The 19,603-nt window shown below is 42.5% G+C and overlaps 1 protein-coding gene across 2 annotated transcripts in view; it reads right to left on the bottom strand.

Annotated features, from left to right (window-relative positions):
- The window catches only part of TBC1D22B (TBC1 domain family member 22B), a 74,120-nt gene that overhangs the window by 43,134 nt on the left and 11,383 nt on the right, over positions 1-19,603 (bottom strand). For both annotated transcript variants that reach the window (XM_087817368.1, XM_016223733.2), the window contains exons 2-7: positions 15,908-15,964; positions 7,360-7,667; positions 4,637-4,816; positions 4,023-4,093; positions 2,534-2,662; positions 1,158-1,223 (exon numbers count right to left, since the gene is read on the bottom strand). In XM_087817368.1, coding sequence (XP_087673494.1) covers positions 1,158-1,223; positions 2,534-2,662; positions 4,023-4,093; positions 4,637-4,816; positions 7,360-7,667; positions 15,908-15,964 — 811 coding nt within the window. The remainder of the gene's footprint in view (positions 1-1,157; positions 1,224-2,533; positions 2,663-4,022; positions 4,094-4,636; positions 4,817-7,359; positions 7,668-15,907; positions 15,965-19,603) is intronic.

Below are 19,603 nucleotides of genomic sequence, written 5' to 3'. Positions count from 1 at the left end.
TACCCCCGGTTAGCATTTTACTCTGTTTAAGAGAACTAAAGCCTGCTAGACAGAAAGGTCATTTAAGAAACACTGAAAAGACTACAGTTTGATTTTCCTTCTTTGTATTCCAGTCTGCTATTAGGAGAGGCCTTTTAAGCAAGCTACTTTTCCTGTCCAAGTTTAGAGTGAACAGGCACAAACAGAAGTATCTGAACATCTCCAAGTTAGAATATGGAAAGAGCAGGGCTGAGTCGTGGGAACTGTATAGGAGACACGGGGGTCCTGAATGGGTTTTTAGCTTTCTTTGAGCTCTTACAGGTAAAATAACGGTGTCGCCCTCAAAATCTTCTTTATGCTATTGGTAAGTCATGAGGGTTCCCACCAGCAGAGATGTCTGGGTATATACCCCAAAAAATTTAAAGCACAGACTCAGATACTCGCTGCCCATGTGCAGAGCAGCAGCATTCATAATACCCAAAGGTGGAAAGCAGCCCAACTGACCACTGATAGGTGCACGGATCAATGGTATGTGTTATATACATATAATGAAATATCATTCAGCCTTAAAAACAAAGGAAATTCTGGCACATGCTATAACATGGATGAACCTTGAAGATACTATGCTAAATGAAATAAGCTAGACAAGAAGAACAAATACTGTATGACCCCACTTATTACAGGTACGGAGAGTAGTCAAATTCAGAGAGAATGTAGAATGGTGGTTGCTGGGGATCAATAATTAGTTATTAGTTACTGTTTAATGGGGACAGTTACAGTTTAGAAAAATAAAAAGTTCTACAGATGGATGGTGGTGATGGTTGTTATATATATTTACAATACAAAAATCATTATCCCAGATTGATAAAGTAGAGCAAATACAAGACTAGGAATTCTAAGATGTGGGCTCTAGTCTTCATTCTGTCACCAGGTGGCCTCAAGACTCTGGGCAAGTCCCTTCACTCTCAGCACTACTCGGCCCCTGGGATTGTTAGGAAGAACACATGAGAACACACAAGAAAGTGCTCTGAAGGGCCCACAGCTCCATGTCTCACACAGGTGCATCAGTTAGCTGTAACCTGCCGGGGCTGGAGAGAAGGCTCCAGCGCTCATCCACACGGAACAGGGCCGCAGAGCTATGAAGGGAGAGGGCCGAGGACGCTAGGTACTTCCCTCACCTCCTGTACAAGTGGCTGCTGGAACAATGGAATGAGAGGATTCGTCCTTGGAATGTCAATGTGGATCTGAAAAAGAGAAGCCATGGCCAAAAACACAAATGCCACTTTGTGAAACGGTATTTTCTTAATAAGAACTAGGATCAAGGGAGTAAGAGTGAGAGCACAATTTATCTTTACAAAGAACTAACTGACATACAAAAAAGGTCTAGTTAAACCTACCTGTCCATCTGGAATATGTTTCCACGACAGCAATAGCTCACTGAACAGTGAGGAAACCTCCCCCAAAACCACTTATCTCAAAAAGCAATAGGCTTCACAACCTGAGAGAATCCCCTGCTTTTTCCTATTGCTCTGAAGTCTGTTTCAGTACTTTAATAGGTGTGGTCAAAATGTGTACCCCTCTTTCCAAATTACTCATCAGCAGTTTCCAGGAACTAAAAGAGCTTTGACAACTGCAAAAACGTGCGAGAATAGGGAACTAAGAAGGACCTGCTCGTGAAGTCATGACGCATAAGAAGTGGAGAAAAACCAGGGGGGAGCTGACCTTCATTAACTGGCACCGAAAGTTCTGACTTCTATTACCAAAAAGGTCACTACACTTGGTTTTGGCCTTGGGATTCCCAAAGCCCAGTCTAACAATTGTAAGGACTGTCAGCAGCGGCAGCGGCTACTTCAGTTCTTAGGGCTTGTTGTAGACAGCTGCCTCCCCCAGTCTTTTCCCTCTTCCGCAACCACCAGACTGCTCTTATCCCCTCCACCCTCTCGCAGGCTGCGGGGACCACTATGAGCAATGATGGAATGCTCCCTGCCAAGGCTGCCAATGGCGACAGCTGCTGCAGACAGACAGACAGACATGGGTGCTGAACAGGCACTGATGTCACGGTCCAGAGGGACTGGACCACTCCTGAGTGAATGCATCTTTCATTTTGTAACCCATAACCCTTACTCAAGTGAGGTCTGTGGAACAGCAGCACTGGCGTCACCTGGGAGCTCATTAGAAGGGTAGGTCTCACCCCAGACCTACCGAATTAGAATCTGCATTTTGTCATAATCCCCAGGTGGGATTTCATCAAAATCCTAGGTGATTTGTATGCACATTAAAGTTTGAGAAGCACTGCCACTGGCGGCGGTGGGGTGGGGGTGGTCTATCTAAAATGGCTAAAATCAGAGCTACTGAATTAGAAAGAGGGAAAGTAGTTCTGGGAATATTTTTTTTCCAGACCCCATACCCACTCTGCATACTCCCAGGAATAAATTTAATTCCTAACCAGCACACCAGAGCCTGAAGACAGAAAACTGTACCCCAGTAGCACGCCCAGGGGACACACCTCAAGCTTAAGACTAGTAAGCAAAAGGGCAGCAGGTGATGACTGTACCTGTCTGTAGGTATCCTGGTGATGTTCGTCATTTCGAGAGTCATAATACTGCTCAATGAAGCCAAAATATTCCTCCCGCTTCCGCTGCAGGGTCAACTTCCTCCTCTCAGTGTTGGCTGGGAGATAGCCCTACAGACAGGACTACTAGTCAGATGGGGACAGATACTAGTTGGATGAATCCTTAATTTTTTTTTTAGCCTGAGCAGTGACTTGGAAACTACCAAATGAATAGCGGGAAAACTGCCAAGAGAACCAGGGTAGATTCCTGTTTGGTTTCGGCCACCCAGTGTCTGTCTTCTCCTCACTCAGTGAGGCAGAGGAGCCAAGGCCAACCTTCCCAGGGTTATTTACCCTTGTATCCCTGTGCTGCACTTGAGCTTGTATTGATGACGAGCATCCCAGAGCTCCCAGAGCTGGCACGGAGAGCACTGAATGTAGGTCAGTCAGAGGGAACTGGCCCAAGTCAGGACCTCTGAAAGCTGCATGTGTGCAAGGCAACACTTCTGAGAATCACAGGGAGACGGCCGTGTCTACAGCACATCTCACTGATGCACCATGTAAGCATGTGCCCATTACCCATTCTTTTCCACGGTAACATTCAGAATTACCAGCTTGGGAAGCTGACTGGAATCTGTGACACAGCAGCTGCAGCATCCAGACACAGAACTTCTGGCAGCAGCCCCCTCCTAGCCCAAGCTCCAGGCCAACTTTCATTCTTGTCCCTGGTCTAGATCCCACTCCCAATCCTTACATGTCCTGCTCTCCTTCTATTCTCACCAATCTATTCTTCACAGCAGTTGAACTTATTAAAGTGGCAGAGGCAATGGTTCATGGTTGCAGGACTGGGGGTGGGGAGCAGCCAGGAGGGAGACCTTTCATCTCACAGACATTTATGCAATACATTTCACAGGGAGTGCCTGGTGGGCAGGGACTGTGGCTGATTCATTTTTTTATACCCTCCTGGCACCTGGCACTGTACCTGGCTAACAGCATGCCCTCAATGAATCCTTGCTAGAAGAATGAATGAATTTTACAGGCTCAGAAATCCAAGTGTTCCTATCACAGTGGCTGGACAGTGCTCTGCACTCAGTGAAAGTGGGACTATGCAGGCCTCTGAGGGAGGCCCATTATCAGCTCTTCCCAGTTGCAAAGTGGGTGTCAACCACTGTGGTTCTTCTCCCGAGAAAGGAGTGAAGCACAGGGACGGTTGGACTTGCCCAAACAAGGGCTGGGACTACCGTGCCTCACTATATTCTTCCTCCCTGGTGTTGAGAATGTGAGATTGTGACTGTGGGAACCAACTTGTGCTCCTCTATGCATGTGGAAATAAAACCCCAGAACGTGTTTATGCACAGATGCAGGACTACAGTCCCTGGTTCTGTCATCTCCAGTAGGACTAGAGAAGTCTATGGAGGAAGACTAATGTGGCCGCACTAACCTCATCAGGTAAGAAGGGCTCACACTTCTCTATACAGTGGGTAGAACTCACCGACAGGAGTCTCCAGGTTACAGGTCGAACCTCCCTGGGAACCCCTGGCCAGCTACACTTCCTCAGTTCATCTGCAAACAGATAAAAGCTTCTTGGATTGAGCTCTTCCCACAAATGCCCTAAAACAAACCTCAGCCAGCATGGCTTGACGCCTCCCACCACTCAAGTAAGATGATCACCACCATCACCATCACTACCACCACCACCAGCTACTGACAAGCACAGGGGGAAAGCCCAAAAGAGCAGCCCCGAGCAGCAAAGTGCCAAGGACACACTCTGCAGTAGGGATCCAGTTGGCTCAGAAGTTAGAGTTAGAGGGGAAGAGAAAGACAAGTGGGTGTGGATTTCAACAGAATTGCCTTGAGGTGGGAGAGACCGAAGCCAGAATAATTGCACTATGGTCTACAGGCCACAGAATCCAGTCCCACCTAATTTGGTCCCTAATTTCTAGTAACATACTGCTGACTTAATACCTGCATGTCACTGCAATGGGCACCAGATCAGGAGATGCTGGAAAAGTAAAAGAAGGAAGAATAAAGAGCAATAGCTTCCAGGTCTCTCAGAATTCCAGTCACCGAGAGGTCCTATCTTGCCCGGGGTTCCCGGGGACTCACCTAAGTCAGTGTTGTGGCTGGAGAGAAGCTGACGGAATTTTTCTAGGCGGGTTTTCTCCCGGACAGTCATTGGGGGTGCCCCAGAAGCGTTCTGGTCCGAGATCCGGGCAACAAGGGGGATGATGGGTCGGAGAGGGAGTGACTGCTGTTTGTGGAGTGCATTCCTCAGGCATGTATCACCTGAGATCATTTGAAAGAGAAAGAGAGAAGCTGTGTGAAGAGCACGGATTCTGAGAAACCTTAAATCTGACTGTTCAGGTCGAAGCTCCACAAGTCATGGCTGCACAGTTTGTGTGTTGCTGCGGGGGCCCAGCTGAGGGGCAGCAGGAGACAGAAAGCCAGCTGTGCTCCGCTCTTCTGCCTAGAGGATGGGCTGCGTTTTTTATTGTACACACAAGGCACCTTATGTACTAACGGAGACTCGGATGCTGCAGCACTTCAAGAACTTTTCTGGTGACCCCAGAAAGCAATCAAATGTTTTCTTTCTTCCCCAACCTAGAACTCTTCTTGGTGCCTAATAATGAGTTTGGGGGCAACACAGTCTAAGGTCATGTTCACTTTCCCTTTCCATGTCACAGAGCACATAAGAAACGACAACACTATAAAGCACACTGCAATACAAGGAGGTAGCTGCTTTCCTGAAGCCCCAGCCCCACCCAGCTGCCCCAAGGCTGGGAGGGTCAATATCCCTGGCCCAACTCTAATCGGTTCTTGGCCCCCCAGTGTGCCTTGCAGGGGGTGAGAAGCTCTGGCCTAAAGCAATCCCACTTCTGGTGGCTACAGTTCCTTTGTGCTCCACGTCTCACCAAATGAACCAGCTTTTAATTCTGCTCAGATATGACTAAAATAGCAGGAACACAGACTCAAGTTGAACTCTATATCTGGTTCTAGACATTTCTACACTAAATGGTAAGGTAGGAGAAATGAGCAGTACAGGACTAACATTTATTGAGTGCTTACTAAGTATAAGGCATTGTGCGGGTCACATTTATATATCTCTCCTTTGATCCTTACAGCACACAGTGGGAATTTATTAATTTATTACTATTCTACAGATGAGGAAACTGCAGCTCAGAGGTGAAGTAATTTGCAAGGGAGAGTCGAGAGGCCACCCTAGATCTTTCTGACTCCAAAACCCTTATTTAGTTTACTACCCAAACAAAACTCAATTTTAAATTCTGACTGTCCTTTCATGACTGTTTCATATTCTTTATATATCAAGGCCTTAAAAAGTATAAGTCACAACAAGAATTAAAGAGTGACAACTAGCACAGCTAGAAGGTTTACAGAAACAAGTGCCACAGGTTACTTGGCTCACACCGCAGTGCTGAGGCCCATGTGGACATCTGGCAGCAGCTATAGACAGACAGATGTTCGTAGGAAGGACCCTCATAAAGGGAAGGAAGGCTCTGGAAGGTCCTGGCTGCACAAGGGCAGCTCATTAGGGATTGTGGAGGGTTCTTCCTCACATTGGAGACCCTCAATCACAGTGCACAGACAATGTCTGTAGCTGTGGCCCCTGGTTGATCAACATAAATGCCCACCCGCACATGGCGCTGAAGGTTCAAGCTGGGGCCCGGATCAGTGACAGAAAGTGTCTGTGGAATGATTTTAAAGGCCTTCCAGCCTACTTTCATGACCACATGCTTAGTCTCTTAGAGCCCAAGCCAGGCCATGCTCCAGGGCTCTGCATTCTTCTACTTCCCTTTCATCCTTTACCAGTCAGCTGTTTTAACTTTCACTAGAATGATGGCACTTCCCTCTCTAGCTCAAAATAACTGGCGTCCATAAAACCCATTAGAGCCCTTCCTGGTTTGGCTGAGTAGTTACAGCATCTGCCCAGTTACAGACTGAAGGGTCCCAGGTTCGATTTCAGCCAAGGGCACATACCTTGGTTGCAGGCTTGATCCCCAGCCCGGGTCCGGGTGTGTGCGGGCGGCAACCAATCGCTATGTGTCTCTCACATCGATGTTTCTCTCTCTCTCTCTCTCTCTCTCTCTCTCTCTTTCTTTCTCTCCCCCTCTACTCTCTCTAAAAAGCAATGGAAAGAATATCCTCAGGTGAGGATAAAAAAACACACAAACCATTAGGGCCACATTAAATACAGCAACGCACATTTAAAGGTATACACTGAGTCTCCCAATATCTGATAAAGCCATATCACCTCAGTTACTGAAACCTCCTCAGGAGACAGAGAGGGGCATCTGTCCCCTCCTGCTCCCCAACCCGATGGGCAGGGAGCTGGGTCACAGGGCCTTCAGGCACCTTGAGGAGCCTCAGGAACAGGAAAGAGACAACCTATGCTAGTGGCTGTTGCCCACGGTTGAGGCAAACCAACAGCACCAAACCTTTGTGGAATTCAGCTGACAACCTTAAATACATTTGTCAATATTCCTTAACCTGGCCAGGTGTAAAGCAATGTGAAGTAATCAAACCACAAAAATTTTGGACCCCAGCATAGAGAAAGAAAGAAGAGACTGGCAGGCAACATCTGGGTGTTAGGAAATGAAGCCCCAGGTCACAGGGCGAGGCAGCTATCCAGGTGGCAGGAGCAAGCACAGCTTATGACCAGTTAGGCTCACTGATGTCATACCTTAGGCTTGAGCTTGCTTATTTACCATCCAATGGAAAATCTGAGTGATGCCCTAAAGGAAAAATGTTTTTATTTAAAATGCACTCTGCTGGAAAGGCCAAGGCTATGGAGGGGAGCAGGACAGACTTACTGGAATTTCTGGACAGCTGGGCATCACTGCTGGACTTTATGACCTTGTAGCTGGCAGGAACGTCGGATGTTGTTGACTGGGACCGTTCTGGTTTCACCCTCAACTTGCTGTGGTTTTCCAGGACTTGGGCTGCAGTTGCCAAAGCAACTTTTGAGTTCAGAGTTTGGAAAGAAGGGGAGGAAAAATCCTCTTCCTCATCATCGCCAATGTCCCAAGCATCACTGGTATTCCGGGCAAACTCATGGAAACTGGAGGCCTTCTTATTTTTCAGAGGAACTGCGCTGGCTTTCGACCGCTCTTTAATGAAGCTTTAAGAAAGGAGACCCCGTTACGAGGAAGGGTCTGGCACATCGCACGGCTTGCGTAATGTACTATTAACAGTTTTACAAATACTCATACGGGATCATTACCTTCTTCAAGCAAAAACACCCATACCCGCTCCTCATCTAGGGGCATCTAGACCAGCCCAATGCTGCAGACAGATGCAGCAAAGGCAGCAATGCTCACCAGCTAATCCATGTGGTCCTCTAGACTTCCCAGCCCCCTGGCACTTAGGCGAGGCCACATGACTAGCTCTGGCCAATGGGCTGAGGAGAGGAGAGAAGTGAGCTGATCAATTCTAAGTATAAAAGAACATGTGTGAGTTCTCTATAAACTTTCTTCTACCACAGTCACTGATGAAGCTCCAGAGGGTGGTGCCTCCCTCAGCCTGGTAACACCTTAAGTACTGCAGAACAGCCTGCTCTCCACTCCCACTCTAATCCACTCTGGGCATGTGGCACGAGCAAGAAACAAACCTTAGTGTGTCAATCCACTGAAATTTCAGACTTAACCTGTTATGGCAACATAGCCTAAACTGCTCCTTCGAGTAGGATATAAACTACTGGCAGAGTAAAAGGTAACTTTAGGTAGACTATAACATAAGTAGCATTAAACACTGAGTTCCAAAATGAACACGTCATCTTTTTTGTTTTGTTCAAGTTCTTCTGCTGCTAACCATGAGGAGATGGTCTCAGGCTGGGGCTACTCTGTCTATAAGGCTATTTTTTTTAACAAAGTGAGGGCAACCTCAGGACCGACATATTTGTAAGCAGTAGGATCTGGCTTAGAATTTAATTAATAAGACTGTTTTAGTTTTTCACTATGTTTATTTTTAATGTTACTTTCTTTTCTTTTTTTTCTTTTTTTAAATATATCTTTATTGATTTCAGAGAGAGGAAAGGAGAGGGAGAGAGAGAGATAGAAACATCAATGATGAGAGAGTCATTAATCGAGCCCACAATCTGGGCATGTGCCCTGACTGGAAATTGAACCCTGATCACCTGGATCCTAGGTCGATGCTCAACCGCTGAGCCATGCCTGGCCAGGATTAATGTTACTTTCTATTTTTGGAAAACGGTATTGGTTTTCCATTTATAGAAGTGATAAAGTTTATTTTTTAAAATAAATCTTTTTGTGTAAATGAGTTTTTTATGTATTAGTAAATAATAGTATAGAAAATGGCAAAAAAAAAACCATGAAGATTTGGGCAACACTAGATTAACTCATTGAGAAAATGGCCTAGTCCTAAGAGTCATGGCAACCACCCCTACTTCCCTGAACTTTTCCTCTTTCCGTCTCCTGCTTAAGGTCTGGGGGCCCTTATTCCTGTTCCAGGGGACTGTGTGGTTGGGACATTTCTAACTCAGTCTTATCTAGCAGCCCTCATACCCCGCACAGGGAAGCAGAGAGTACAACCTTCCCTAAGCTTACACCTGGGGACCAGAATGCAATGGGTAAAAACATTAAAAAGTCCCCCTGCTTCCCCCAGGAAGGCTGGGAAACTCTAGAGTGAAAAGCTGTACCAGAGGAGCTGAAGTTCCCCCATTTCCAAGAGATGCTTCTTCCTTTGGGTAGAGGTAGGTGGTCTAATAACCCATCCCATCGCCCTAGATGAGTCCAATACTTCTTCTGAAAGATAATTGCTATTAACACTGATAAATACAGACTGGTAACTCGTACAGTTCATCGGAATGTCCCCATTATTAACACCGAAGAAGGCATAAGATATCACCCAGGCATTATCTGTAAACAATAGTCTCACACAGAGTAAAGGAAAATATATCACATGAATCCAAGAGAGAACACAGCATTACAAGATGTAGCAGGCTCAAATGTGATGAAAACAAGATACCATTTTCCACCCACTAACTTAGCAAAGATTTAAAAATGTATTCTCTTCAGCTGACCAGAGTGTAGTGAGACCAGCTGTCTAATATTGCAGGTGGGGGTGTATGTTGTACAATCTTCCCGAAACAAAATCTGGGAGCATATACACCACGAGCCTTAAAATGGTTCATCACCTCTAACCATAAGAACGTAATAAGAAAGTAAAAAAAATGATCTAAAACAGTTTATAATGGTGTTATTTATTTAATCCTTATCTGAGGATACGTTTATTGATTTTAGAGAGGCGGGGGGAGAAATATCAATGTGGTAAGAGAAACACTGATTGGCTGCCACTCGTGCACACCCCAACTAGGGATCAACCCCACAACCTTTTTGGTGTATAGGACTATGCTCCAACCAACTGAGCCACCTGGCCAGGTCGGTGTTATTTATTTTGGTTAAAAACTGCAAATAACATAAACATCTAGAAATTGGAAGTAATGAATTATGGTTCAGCCACCAAATGAAACGTTACACTGCCAGTGAAAATCACATCTTGAAAACAATCTAAATAAAGTAAAAATTGGAACCAAAATTATGTATTTTTAATGATCTCTTTATTTTTTAAAAAGTATATGCATAGAAAAGACCAGGAAGAAAACATATCAAAATGTTAACAGTGCTTATCTCTTGGGTTGTGGAATTATAGGTGATATTTAATTTCATTTTTATACTCCTCTGAATTATTCATGTTTTCTAAACATATAATTTTTATTATTCAGTGGAAAATGTTTTGTGCTTTCGTCAATCCCCAAAGTAATAATACTTATAAACCTACTAAATGAGTAAGTGGAAACAAACGAGAGCCCAAGTCAAGGAAAATGAAACTGAGGCAATGCAATGCAAATATATGCATGTCAAAAGTCCACTGGAGCCCTGGCCAGGCAGCTCAGTTGGTTGGGGCATTGACCCGTACACCAAAAGGTTGCAGGTTTGATTCCCAGTCAGGGCACACAGTGAAGTTGAGGGTCCGATCCTCAGTCAGGAACAAACGGGCAGATGTATAAGAAAGATCTGTCATCGATAAAATACTGCATATTAGTACGTGGTATTATTGTTGCTTTCCTCCTTGGAGGTTAAGTGTACCTCAAGACTGCACATAACAAATCTAACACTGTGATATGGAGCTCGCTGGATTGCCAGGTTAACTAACTACTGTTTTTTTCTGGTTGATGTTTCCTAAATACCTCCTGATATTTTAAGAATTCTTTAAATAAATCATCGAATCAAGAAGCTGAATTTTAACTCAGGTCAAAGAACTGACTGGATGCTGATAATCTAACTTTGGGGGAAGCAGATGCACACCTAGACTGGATTACAATCTACACCCAAAGATGGGCCATGCTGAGGGTCAGGTTCTAACAGACACTGAGCTTCCTCTACAAATGGAGGTCAATTAGCTAAGTGCTTGGGCTATACTTGTCTTTATACCTTTTTATGCATTAAAGTATTCCATTATATTTTTTGAAGCAGATGAAGATTCAGTACAAGTGAACTAGATTAAGAACTGGAATTTACTCAAATAAAAGCTTTGCAAATAGAACCCAGAAGGACATATTCTCACACAATGAGGAGGAAAGAAGGGAGGAAAGACTGTCATTCCCTGTGACAGAAAGACATGAGAGATTCAAAGCAGATCATTTTGAGGCTGTTAGAAATTTTTAGGGATACCTACCCACAAAACCCAAAACTCAACTAATCAGTTAAAACAGCTCTGTCCTGAGAAAAGAGGCCTTTGTGGAGGAAGGGGTTGGTATCACCTAGAGTGGTGGGAGTCTGAGGACAGAATGAAAGAGGAGAGCGAGAATGAAGGTACCTGGTGTACCACTGAGAGAAAGCAGAAAAATCTGTAGACCAGCCACAATGATGGGAACACTTAAGGCTTTGAAGACTTCCCATGTTAATTAATTTTGTTCTCTCCAGAGGGGATAATATAAATCTACACGTACATAACATTTATGGGCTATTTCCTAGGGGCCAGGCTCTGTGCTAATATTTACATATATCCATTTTCTTATTCTCATTCATAAGTCTATAGGTACTATTATTATTATTCCCATTTACAGATAAGGAAACTGAGGCTGACTGAGGTCATGGGCAGGCTCAAATCCAGGTCCTCCTCACTGAAGAGCCTGCATGCTCTCTAACTACTCTACCTAGAAAAACTGGAGAGGAGGGCTGAGGCCTAGTGAGATCTGCAGTCTGGGAAGAAGAGTTGCCAGGCAAACTGAGCATATAATAGCATAGCTGTCATCCCTCCAAGTGTACGCCTGACAGCCCTAACTCTCTCGTGTAGTAGAAATAACTTCCTGTCTGCACAGAACGGACTGTGTATGTCGGTAGCCAGAATGGGAAGAAGTCACATCTAGGGGTGTGGTCCTTCGAGGAGAAATGTCTCTCTTTCATTTTAACTCCAGCAGTCCCAGTAAAAAAATCAACCCAGATCATTCTAGCTTGGGGTGCCTCGTTTTAACATGGCCCCACCTAAGTTATACCTAGCCCAAGGTACAATAATGCCACCGTATGACTTGAAGTTTAACCACGATTATTTAAACAGAACTATATCGAAGTTACAACCAAACTGGCCTCAGATAGACATCTCCACCATACCTCCTCACAACTGTGCCAAATAAGAGTTTAGGAAGCACTTTACAGATATTTATCTAATCCTCACAACAACTCTGTGAGCTGAGTCTTATTATTTCTATTTTATAGATGAGGAAACTAAGGCTCCAAGAGGCTAAGTTATTCGCCCAAGATCACGGAGCTAGTAAGTGGTAACGAAAAAGGGATCCGAGAAGTGCAGGTGAAACAAAAAACTCAAAAACATAAGAAATGGCCCATCTGAAGGAAACTCATTGTCTGGTGAATAACAACTTCTTCAATGTTAACACGAACGCCTACAGATGTTTTGAAGAGAGTGGCTACGGGTTATACTGGTTAGGAAATAAAAGTTCAGTCATTCTGTAATTTGACTTATACTACATTGTTTTACTGATATGGCTGTACACTCAATAGAAATATGATACAAATTTGTTTAGAAAAATAACGTGTGACATTGGTAAGATGTGAAGCAAGTGGGGAATTTACTAACTAGTCAATAGCTAGTATGGCTCTGTGTGAATCAGCCTTATACTTGGATATCAACTCAGAAAACAATAAATTTAGAAGCTTGTCATGCCATCAAGTGGCCAGTAGGGCTGCTCTGTAGTAACACTAGTTTTATCTGAGCTATAAAAATTATTGCAGGCAATATTATCACTAATGGTAATAATCTGGCAAATTGAAGTCAATATACACAGACATGAATGACCTTACTCGCTTATGCAGTTTAGATGATTGAAGACCCAACGTAAAGGTTTCTGCTGCGATGGGGATTAACCACACAGTAATTAATGGCAGTCTGAAGCAGAACGATAATCATGTAGTGGGGAAAGTAATAAAAATATCCCAACAAAGGTACTAAAATAAGGGCAATAAATGTTTTACAGTAACAATCTGGAATTGTAAAATGGTCCAGTGCAAACTAGACGTTGTTCCATGCTGTAGACTATTAATATCAAACCACCATGAGCATGAAAAGGGGACATGATATATTCAGTGACAATTATATTCCTTCCAAATTGCAGAGTTAGGTAATTACCTCTATTGAAAGTATATGAATGCAACTGCTGATCAGTGAAAACATTCATGGTTTTATATCACTAACAGTTGGGAAACAAGAGTATATAAATCTGGTCTTGGCAGTTTGGGATATAGCGATATTACTCAAGACCTGTCTTAAGTACAGAATCAGAGAAAACTCAGTTGATGACAGGTGCAGACAAGGTATGGTGACTGTAACCCAAGCATAAAGTGGGATAGTATACCCTACTGCCTTATGTATGGGTAGACAGACAGATTTATATGTGGACCATGTGTTTGTCAAAGGTCATTATAAAATATGCTGGAATGGATCTATTACCAATCAACAAATCCTGGCTGTGAACAAAACTGGATGCAAGAAAATGAATTCTCAACTATGATGTTTAAGTTATAAAGGCCACGATGTCCAGGCACTGAGCTGGTTGGTGTCTCTGCAATTCTCTTGGTCTTTCCCTCAGGTTACAAGCTAGCTGCTACAGCTTTCAGCTTCTCAATTTCACACTACCACATTCAAAAGCAGGAAACGTGAGCAGAGGCAAAAAGAGGCTTTCTTCACAAAACAATCTCTCTCTGATCAAAAAAATCTTTTCAAGAACCCTCCCTCGGGAGATTTTCTTACAACTCATTGGCCAGAGTCCATGAGATGAGGTCACCATAGACCAGTCATTGGGATTACCAAGGAATTCTTGTAAAAGGCTTAAACTAATCTAGATACCTGCTCTAAGTACACTGTCACTTTACTAATAGCTGAATAAAATTATGGTTCTTGAGCAAGGAAGAAGTAGGGCCAGGGTAGACTGTTGGGTAGGTAACCAACAGTGCCTGCTATACTAGCCAAAGACCAGGTAGTCTGTTGTTGGGAAAACCAGGAAGTAGTACATTCATTCTGCTTAATGGAAATATCACACAATATCACAGAAAACACGCTCCCCTTAAGAAGAGCTAATACAAGGTACACACTAAGAAACATGAAAGAAAAGCCACTAAGTAAATGAAAAATTACATTCCTTCATTCCATAAACATTCACCTAGTGCCTACTATGTGCCACATGCTGTTCCTGGTACTAAGGGTATAGTGGTGAACAAAATAAAGCTGCTGTCCTCGAAGAGCTTACAGTCTAGTGGTTTCTGATATAAAAGTTGTTCACCTTACAGAAAAGAACAGTGGTCATACTTCCAAAGACTGTACTTCTATATACTGCCCAAATTGCAAAACACACACACACACACACACACACACACACACACACACACACGAATTGTTAGAATTGTAGAAAGTTCACCATACATTAGACTAAGTTATTTTAAAAATATTAAAATATTGGTAATGCAGCCCTGGCTGGTGTGGCTTGGTTGGCTGGAGCACTGTCCCGTACACCAAAAGCTGATGTGTTCGATTCTCTGTCAGGGCACATACACAGGATGTAGAATGGATCAACCGATGTTTCTGTTTCACTCTCTCTCCCCGTCCCCCACTCTAAAAAATCAATAAAAAATAAAATATTGGTAATGTATATTTGATATAGCACTTATCCAGGTATTCAAAATACTTTAATGCACATTATCTTTACTTCCAACTGACTGTGAAGGAAGAAAGGGTGGATATTATCACACTGGCTCCAAGAAGTTGAGAGCCTAGGTCTCCTGCATCTCTCAAGTCAGTCAGCTTTCATGATAAACTATAGCTTTCACAGAAATAGGTCTCTAAGATTGAGTATACCCACAGATAGATGCCAGAGTTCTGAGATAACCTGAGAAGATGAACCCATCTCCTCACTCTGGCTGAGTTGGCCCATTAGAGAAAGTTGTGATAAAGTGATAATTAGGAGTATGGATACACATCTACACATCTTGGATTTAGCTAGGGTCTCTGTTGTGTTTGAAAATATAATTTATTAGAATTTTACTAGAGAAATCGTCTCCAGGGAGCTTTTAATTCTATTGTATGAATGGGATTCCATGTCAGAGAAAGAGGACCTGAAGAAAGCCAGCTCTAGAGTTATATTCTATGTGACCTAATTCTCATAGTGTAAGTATACAAAAGGTGGCAGACCTATCTACATTCAGAAGCAATAAGCCCCAGAAACCAGATCTCTTGCTCAAAGAAGGTACTCCATCATCCAGTTTCAGGACAATATTTAATCAATAAACACCGTTTCAAAAAAAAAAAAATAATTAAAATAAATATATGTATACATGTGTGTTTACATATATTATATATATGTGTGTGTGTGTGTGTGTGTGTGTGTGTGTGTGTATATATATATACACACACACAAATACACACACACATACATATATAAAAGATCTTTTCACCAGAACAGAGAATCTAACACCAAATCCTACACAGGGTGCCCCAAAAAAATGTACATACACTTTAACAGCTGATAGCTCAATTTTGAAAATGAAATGTATTTTAATACCAGTGCTTTTATAATTATTCAAAGTGTGTGTATACACTTTTTTGGGACACCCTATATATCTGCTTCCAATGTAGAAAAAAAATATTTGAAATGAGTTAATTTCCCACTTAATAAATGAATGTTTAAAGGTAAAATTATTCATCTTCTAATCCAAAAGAGAGTAGAGGAGAAGCTAGAAGAGGTCAAAGTGGAAACTCTCATTTCAACAAAGTAGAGGATTTGATGGGTGATGAAAGAAGTACCAACATGAAAGGAAGAACAACTCGACTTACTTTTTGGTGAGCCGAGGATCCAGAGGAGGGTGCTGTGCTCCATACACAGGCTGGATGCTAAAAGCAAGAAAAAGGAAGAGATTGTCAGGACACTAAATATATCGGGTGAGTATCATCTGCAATACAAAACTGGAAGGGACTTTGAGAAACAGGCCACCTCCTAGAACTATATCCAGCCCCAAAAGATAGCAACCTACTTTTTAAAAAATTTAATATAATATATCTTTATTGATTTCAGAGAGAGACATAGAAACATCCATGATGGGAGACAGTCATTGATTGGCTGCCTCCTGCACACCCTACTGGGGATCAAGCCCACAACCCAGGCATGTGCCCTGACCAGGAATCGAACCGGGATCTCCTGGATCCTAGGTCAATGTTCAACCACTGAGCCATGCTGGCCAGGCGCAATCTACTCTTTAAAAAAAAAGTCTTTGAGAATGTTCATCTTCCCTGGGAGGTTTCAGTGCCTTACATACCTGATGTCAGGAAGTCCTATCTGTAAAAAGGCAGCATGGAAAGACAACAGGCTTTAGCGTTAGAGAGAACAGAGTTCACATGCCAGTCTGGTATCCACTCCCTCTATAAACTTGCACTAAGTTACTTAACCACTTTGAACCTGTTTTTTCAGGTTAAAATGGAAATATTACCTACCCCAAAGGATCACTTGGGCTCAGAGACAATGAAGCAACAAGGGAAGGTGACCCTAGAAACTCTTGCATACATTGCTGGTAGGGGTATAAAGTAATACAACCCACTTCAAAAACAGTTTGGCTGTATCTAAGAAGCATGAAATGTGAATACCCTACAATCCAGTGTTTTCACTCCCAAATCTATATCTTAAAAGAAATATATACATATGTGTACCAGGAGACATATATAAAACTATTCATAGCATTATGGCTCCTTTTAGCTCCAAACTAGAGATAACCCAAGAGTCCATTTACAGAGAAATAAGCTGTTCATATATCAGAATGCTACACAGCAACATAAATATAAGTAAGGCTGCAAAGCAGCAATGTGAATGAATCTTACAAATGACATGTTGAGCAAAAAAGAAGCAAAGGATAAAAGAGTAAACAGTGTATGATTCTATTTATATACACTTCAAAAATTGGCAAAAATTACTTCTCTTGTTTAGGGAGCATCGATGGTGGTAACACCATAAAGAAAGCAAAGAGGGTTAACATGAAAGGATGTGGTAGTCTCAGGGGAAGTAGGGAGGTGTGCTAGGGAACAGACATAAGGGGGCTTGTGGGGGACTCACTTCTGGGGTCACCGTGCTGTCATTATTCATCAGGTTATCATACCACACAACCGTTTCATGTACTTTTCTGTAATAGTTCACATACACAAAAATGTGACCCAACCTAGTCACTTTAGCTCAGTGGTTAGAGCATCAGCCCTTGGACTGAAGGATCCCAGATTCAATTCCGCCCAAGGGCACATACCTCAGTTGCAGGCTCAATCTCCAGCCCTGCTGAGGGCACATGGGGGAGGCAACCAATCGATGTGTCTCTCTCACATTGGTGTTTCCTTCTTTCTCTCTCTCTCTCCCACTCTCTCTGAAAAAGCAATGGAAAAAATATCTTCAAGTGAGGATTAAAAAAAAAAAGGGGGACCTAAGAGTAATTATATATCAAGCCAAACTGCTGTTTAAGTACAAAGGTGACAAAAAAACACGTTTCCACATATAAGAACTCAGGGAATATAGTTTCCTTGACTCCTTACTGAAGAAACTACTAGAGGAAAAACTTCAATTAGCGAGATAAATATAGAAAGTATGGCAAAAGGACTGGAGGAAAGAATTTAATTAATTTAACCTTAAGACTAAGTCTTAAATTTGCAGAGGGGAATGTAACCAAAAAAACCAAACAATCCATTAAAAAATAGGCAGAGGACCTGAACAGACACTTCTCCAAAAAGGAATACAGATGGCCAATAGACATAAAAGATGCTCAACGTCACTAATTATCACAAAAATGCAAATCAAAACCACAATGAGATATCACCCCACACCTTCTAGAATGGCTGTCACCAATAAATCAACAAACAACAAGTGATGCAAAGATGTGGAGAAAAGGGAACCCTCAGGCACTATTGGTGGGAATGTAGATTGGTACAGCCACTGTGGAAAACAGTATGGAGTTTCCTCAAAAAATTAAAAATGGAACTGCCTTATGACCCAGTGATTCCACTTCTGGGTATGTATCTGAAGAAACCCAAGACACTGATTAAACCTCAGACACCCGGCTGAAGAAACCCCAGACACCTGGCTGGTGTGGCGAAGTGGCAGAGCGTAGGCCCAAAGACTGAAGGGTCTCGGGTTCAATCCTGGGTCGGGCACGTACCTGGGTTGCAGGTTCAATCTTTGGCCCCAGTCAAGGTGCATGCAGGGGCAACCAATTGATGTGTCTCTCACATCGATGTTTCTTTCTCTCTGTCTCTCTCTCCCCCTCCCTCCCTTCCATTCTCTCTAAAAATCAATGGAAAAATATCCTCGGGAGAGGATTAACAAGAAAGATATATGCACCCTTGTGTTCATTGTAGCATTATTTACAATAGGCAAGATATGGAAGTGACCCAAGTGCCCATCAATAGATGAGTATATAAAAAAGTTGTGATGCATATATACATTGGAATATCACTCTGCCATAAAAACAAATAAAATCTTACCATTTGCAACAGCATGGATGGACCTAGAGGGTGTTATGCTAAATGAAATAAGTCAAACAGAGCAAGATAAATACCATATGATTTCACTCATATGCAGAATCTAAAGAGAAAATTAAAGAACTAGCAAAAGAGAAACAGATACAAGATACAGGGAACTGATGGTTGCCAAGGGGAGGGGGATTGGGCGACTGGGTTAAAAAGGTAAAGGGATTGAGAAGTAGAAATTGGTAGTTACAAAACAGTCACAGGGATATAAAGTACAGCATGGAATATAGTCAATAATACTGTAATAATTATGTATGATGCCAGGTGGGTACCTAAAATATCAGGGGGATCATTTTGTAAATTATATGATTGTCTAACCACTATGCTGTACACCTGAAACTAATACAAAATAATGCTGAATGTCAACTGTAATTGAAAAATAAAATTAAGTATATATATATACATACATACACATATACATATATGTGTGTATATATATATATCGCAATTATATACCCAAAAAAGAAGAGAATGTAAAAATAATAGTAACTGACGAATGTTAAAGTGGGATAGAGGTAAAACTGGATGATTAAGTACGTACATTGATTTCCTCATTTTTTACTGACGAGGCTCAAAAGATATTGAAAGCTGATAGCTCAAGTAATAGAGGCATAAGGGTGTTTTAAAATATGAAAATAGCCCTAGATTGTTTGGCTCAGTGGTTAGAACGTCAGCCCGCAGACTGAAGGGTCCTGGGTTCGATTCCAGACATGGGCATGTGCCTCAGTTGCAGGCTCGATCCCTGGCCCTGGTCAGGGTGCGTGCAGGAGGCAACCAATCAATTGTCTCTCTTACATCCATGTTTCTCTCTCTCCCACTTCTACTCTCTGAAAAGCAATGGAAAAAAATATCCTCAGGTGAGGATAAAAAAAAAAAAAAAAGCAGGTGGGGTAGGGGCATAATTTCATCATTGCTCATGGTAGGGAGGAATCAATAGGTATTGTCTGAAGAAATATGGTATAGAGTTATAAACAC

This window comes from Miniopterus natalensis, chromosome 5 (genome assembly GCF_054644295.1).
Source record: "Miniopterus natalensis isolate mMinNat1 chromosome 5, mMinNat1.hap1, whole genome shotgun sequence".
Classification (NCBI taxonomy): Eukaryota; Metazoa; Chordata; class Mammalia; order Chiroptera; family Miniopteridae; genus Miniopterus; species Miniopterus natalensis.
This window is presented reverse-complemented; position numbering and strand designations above follow the sequence as displayed.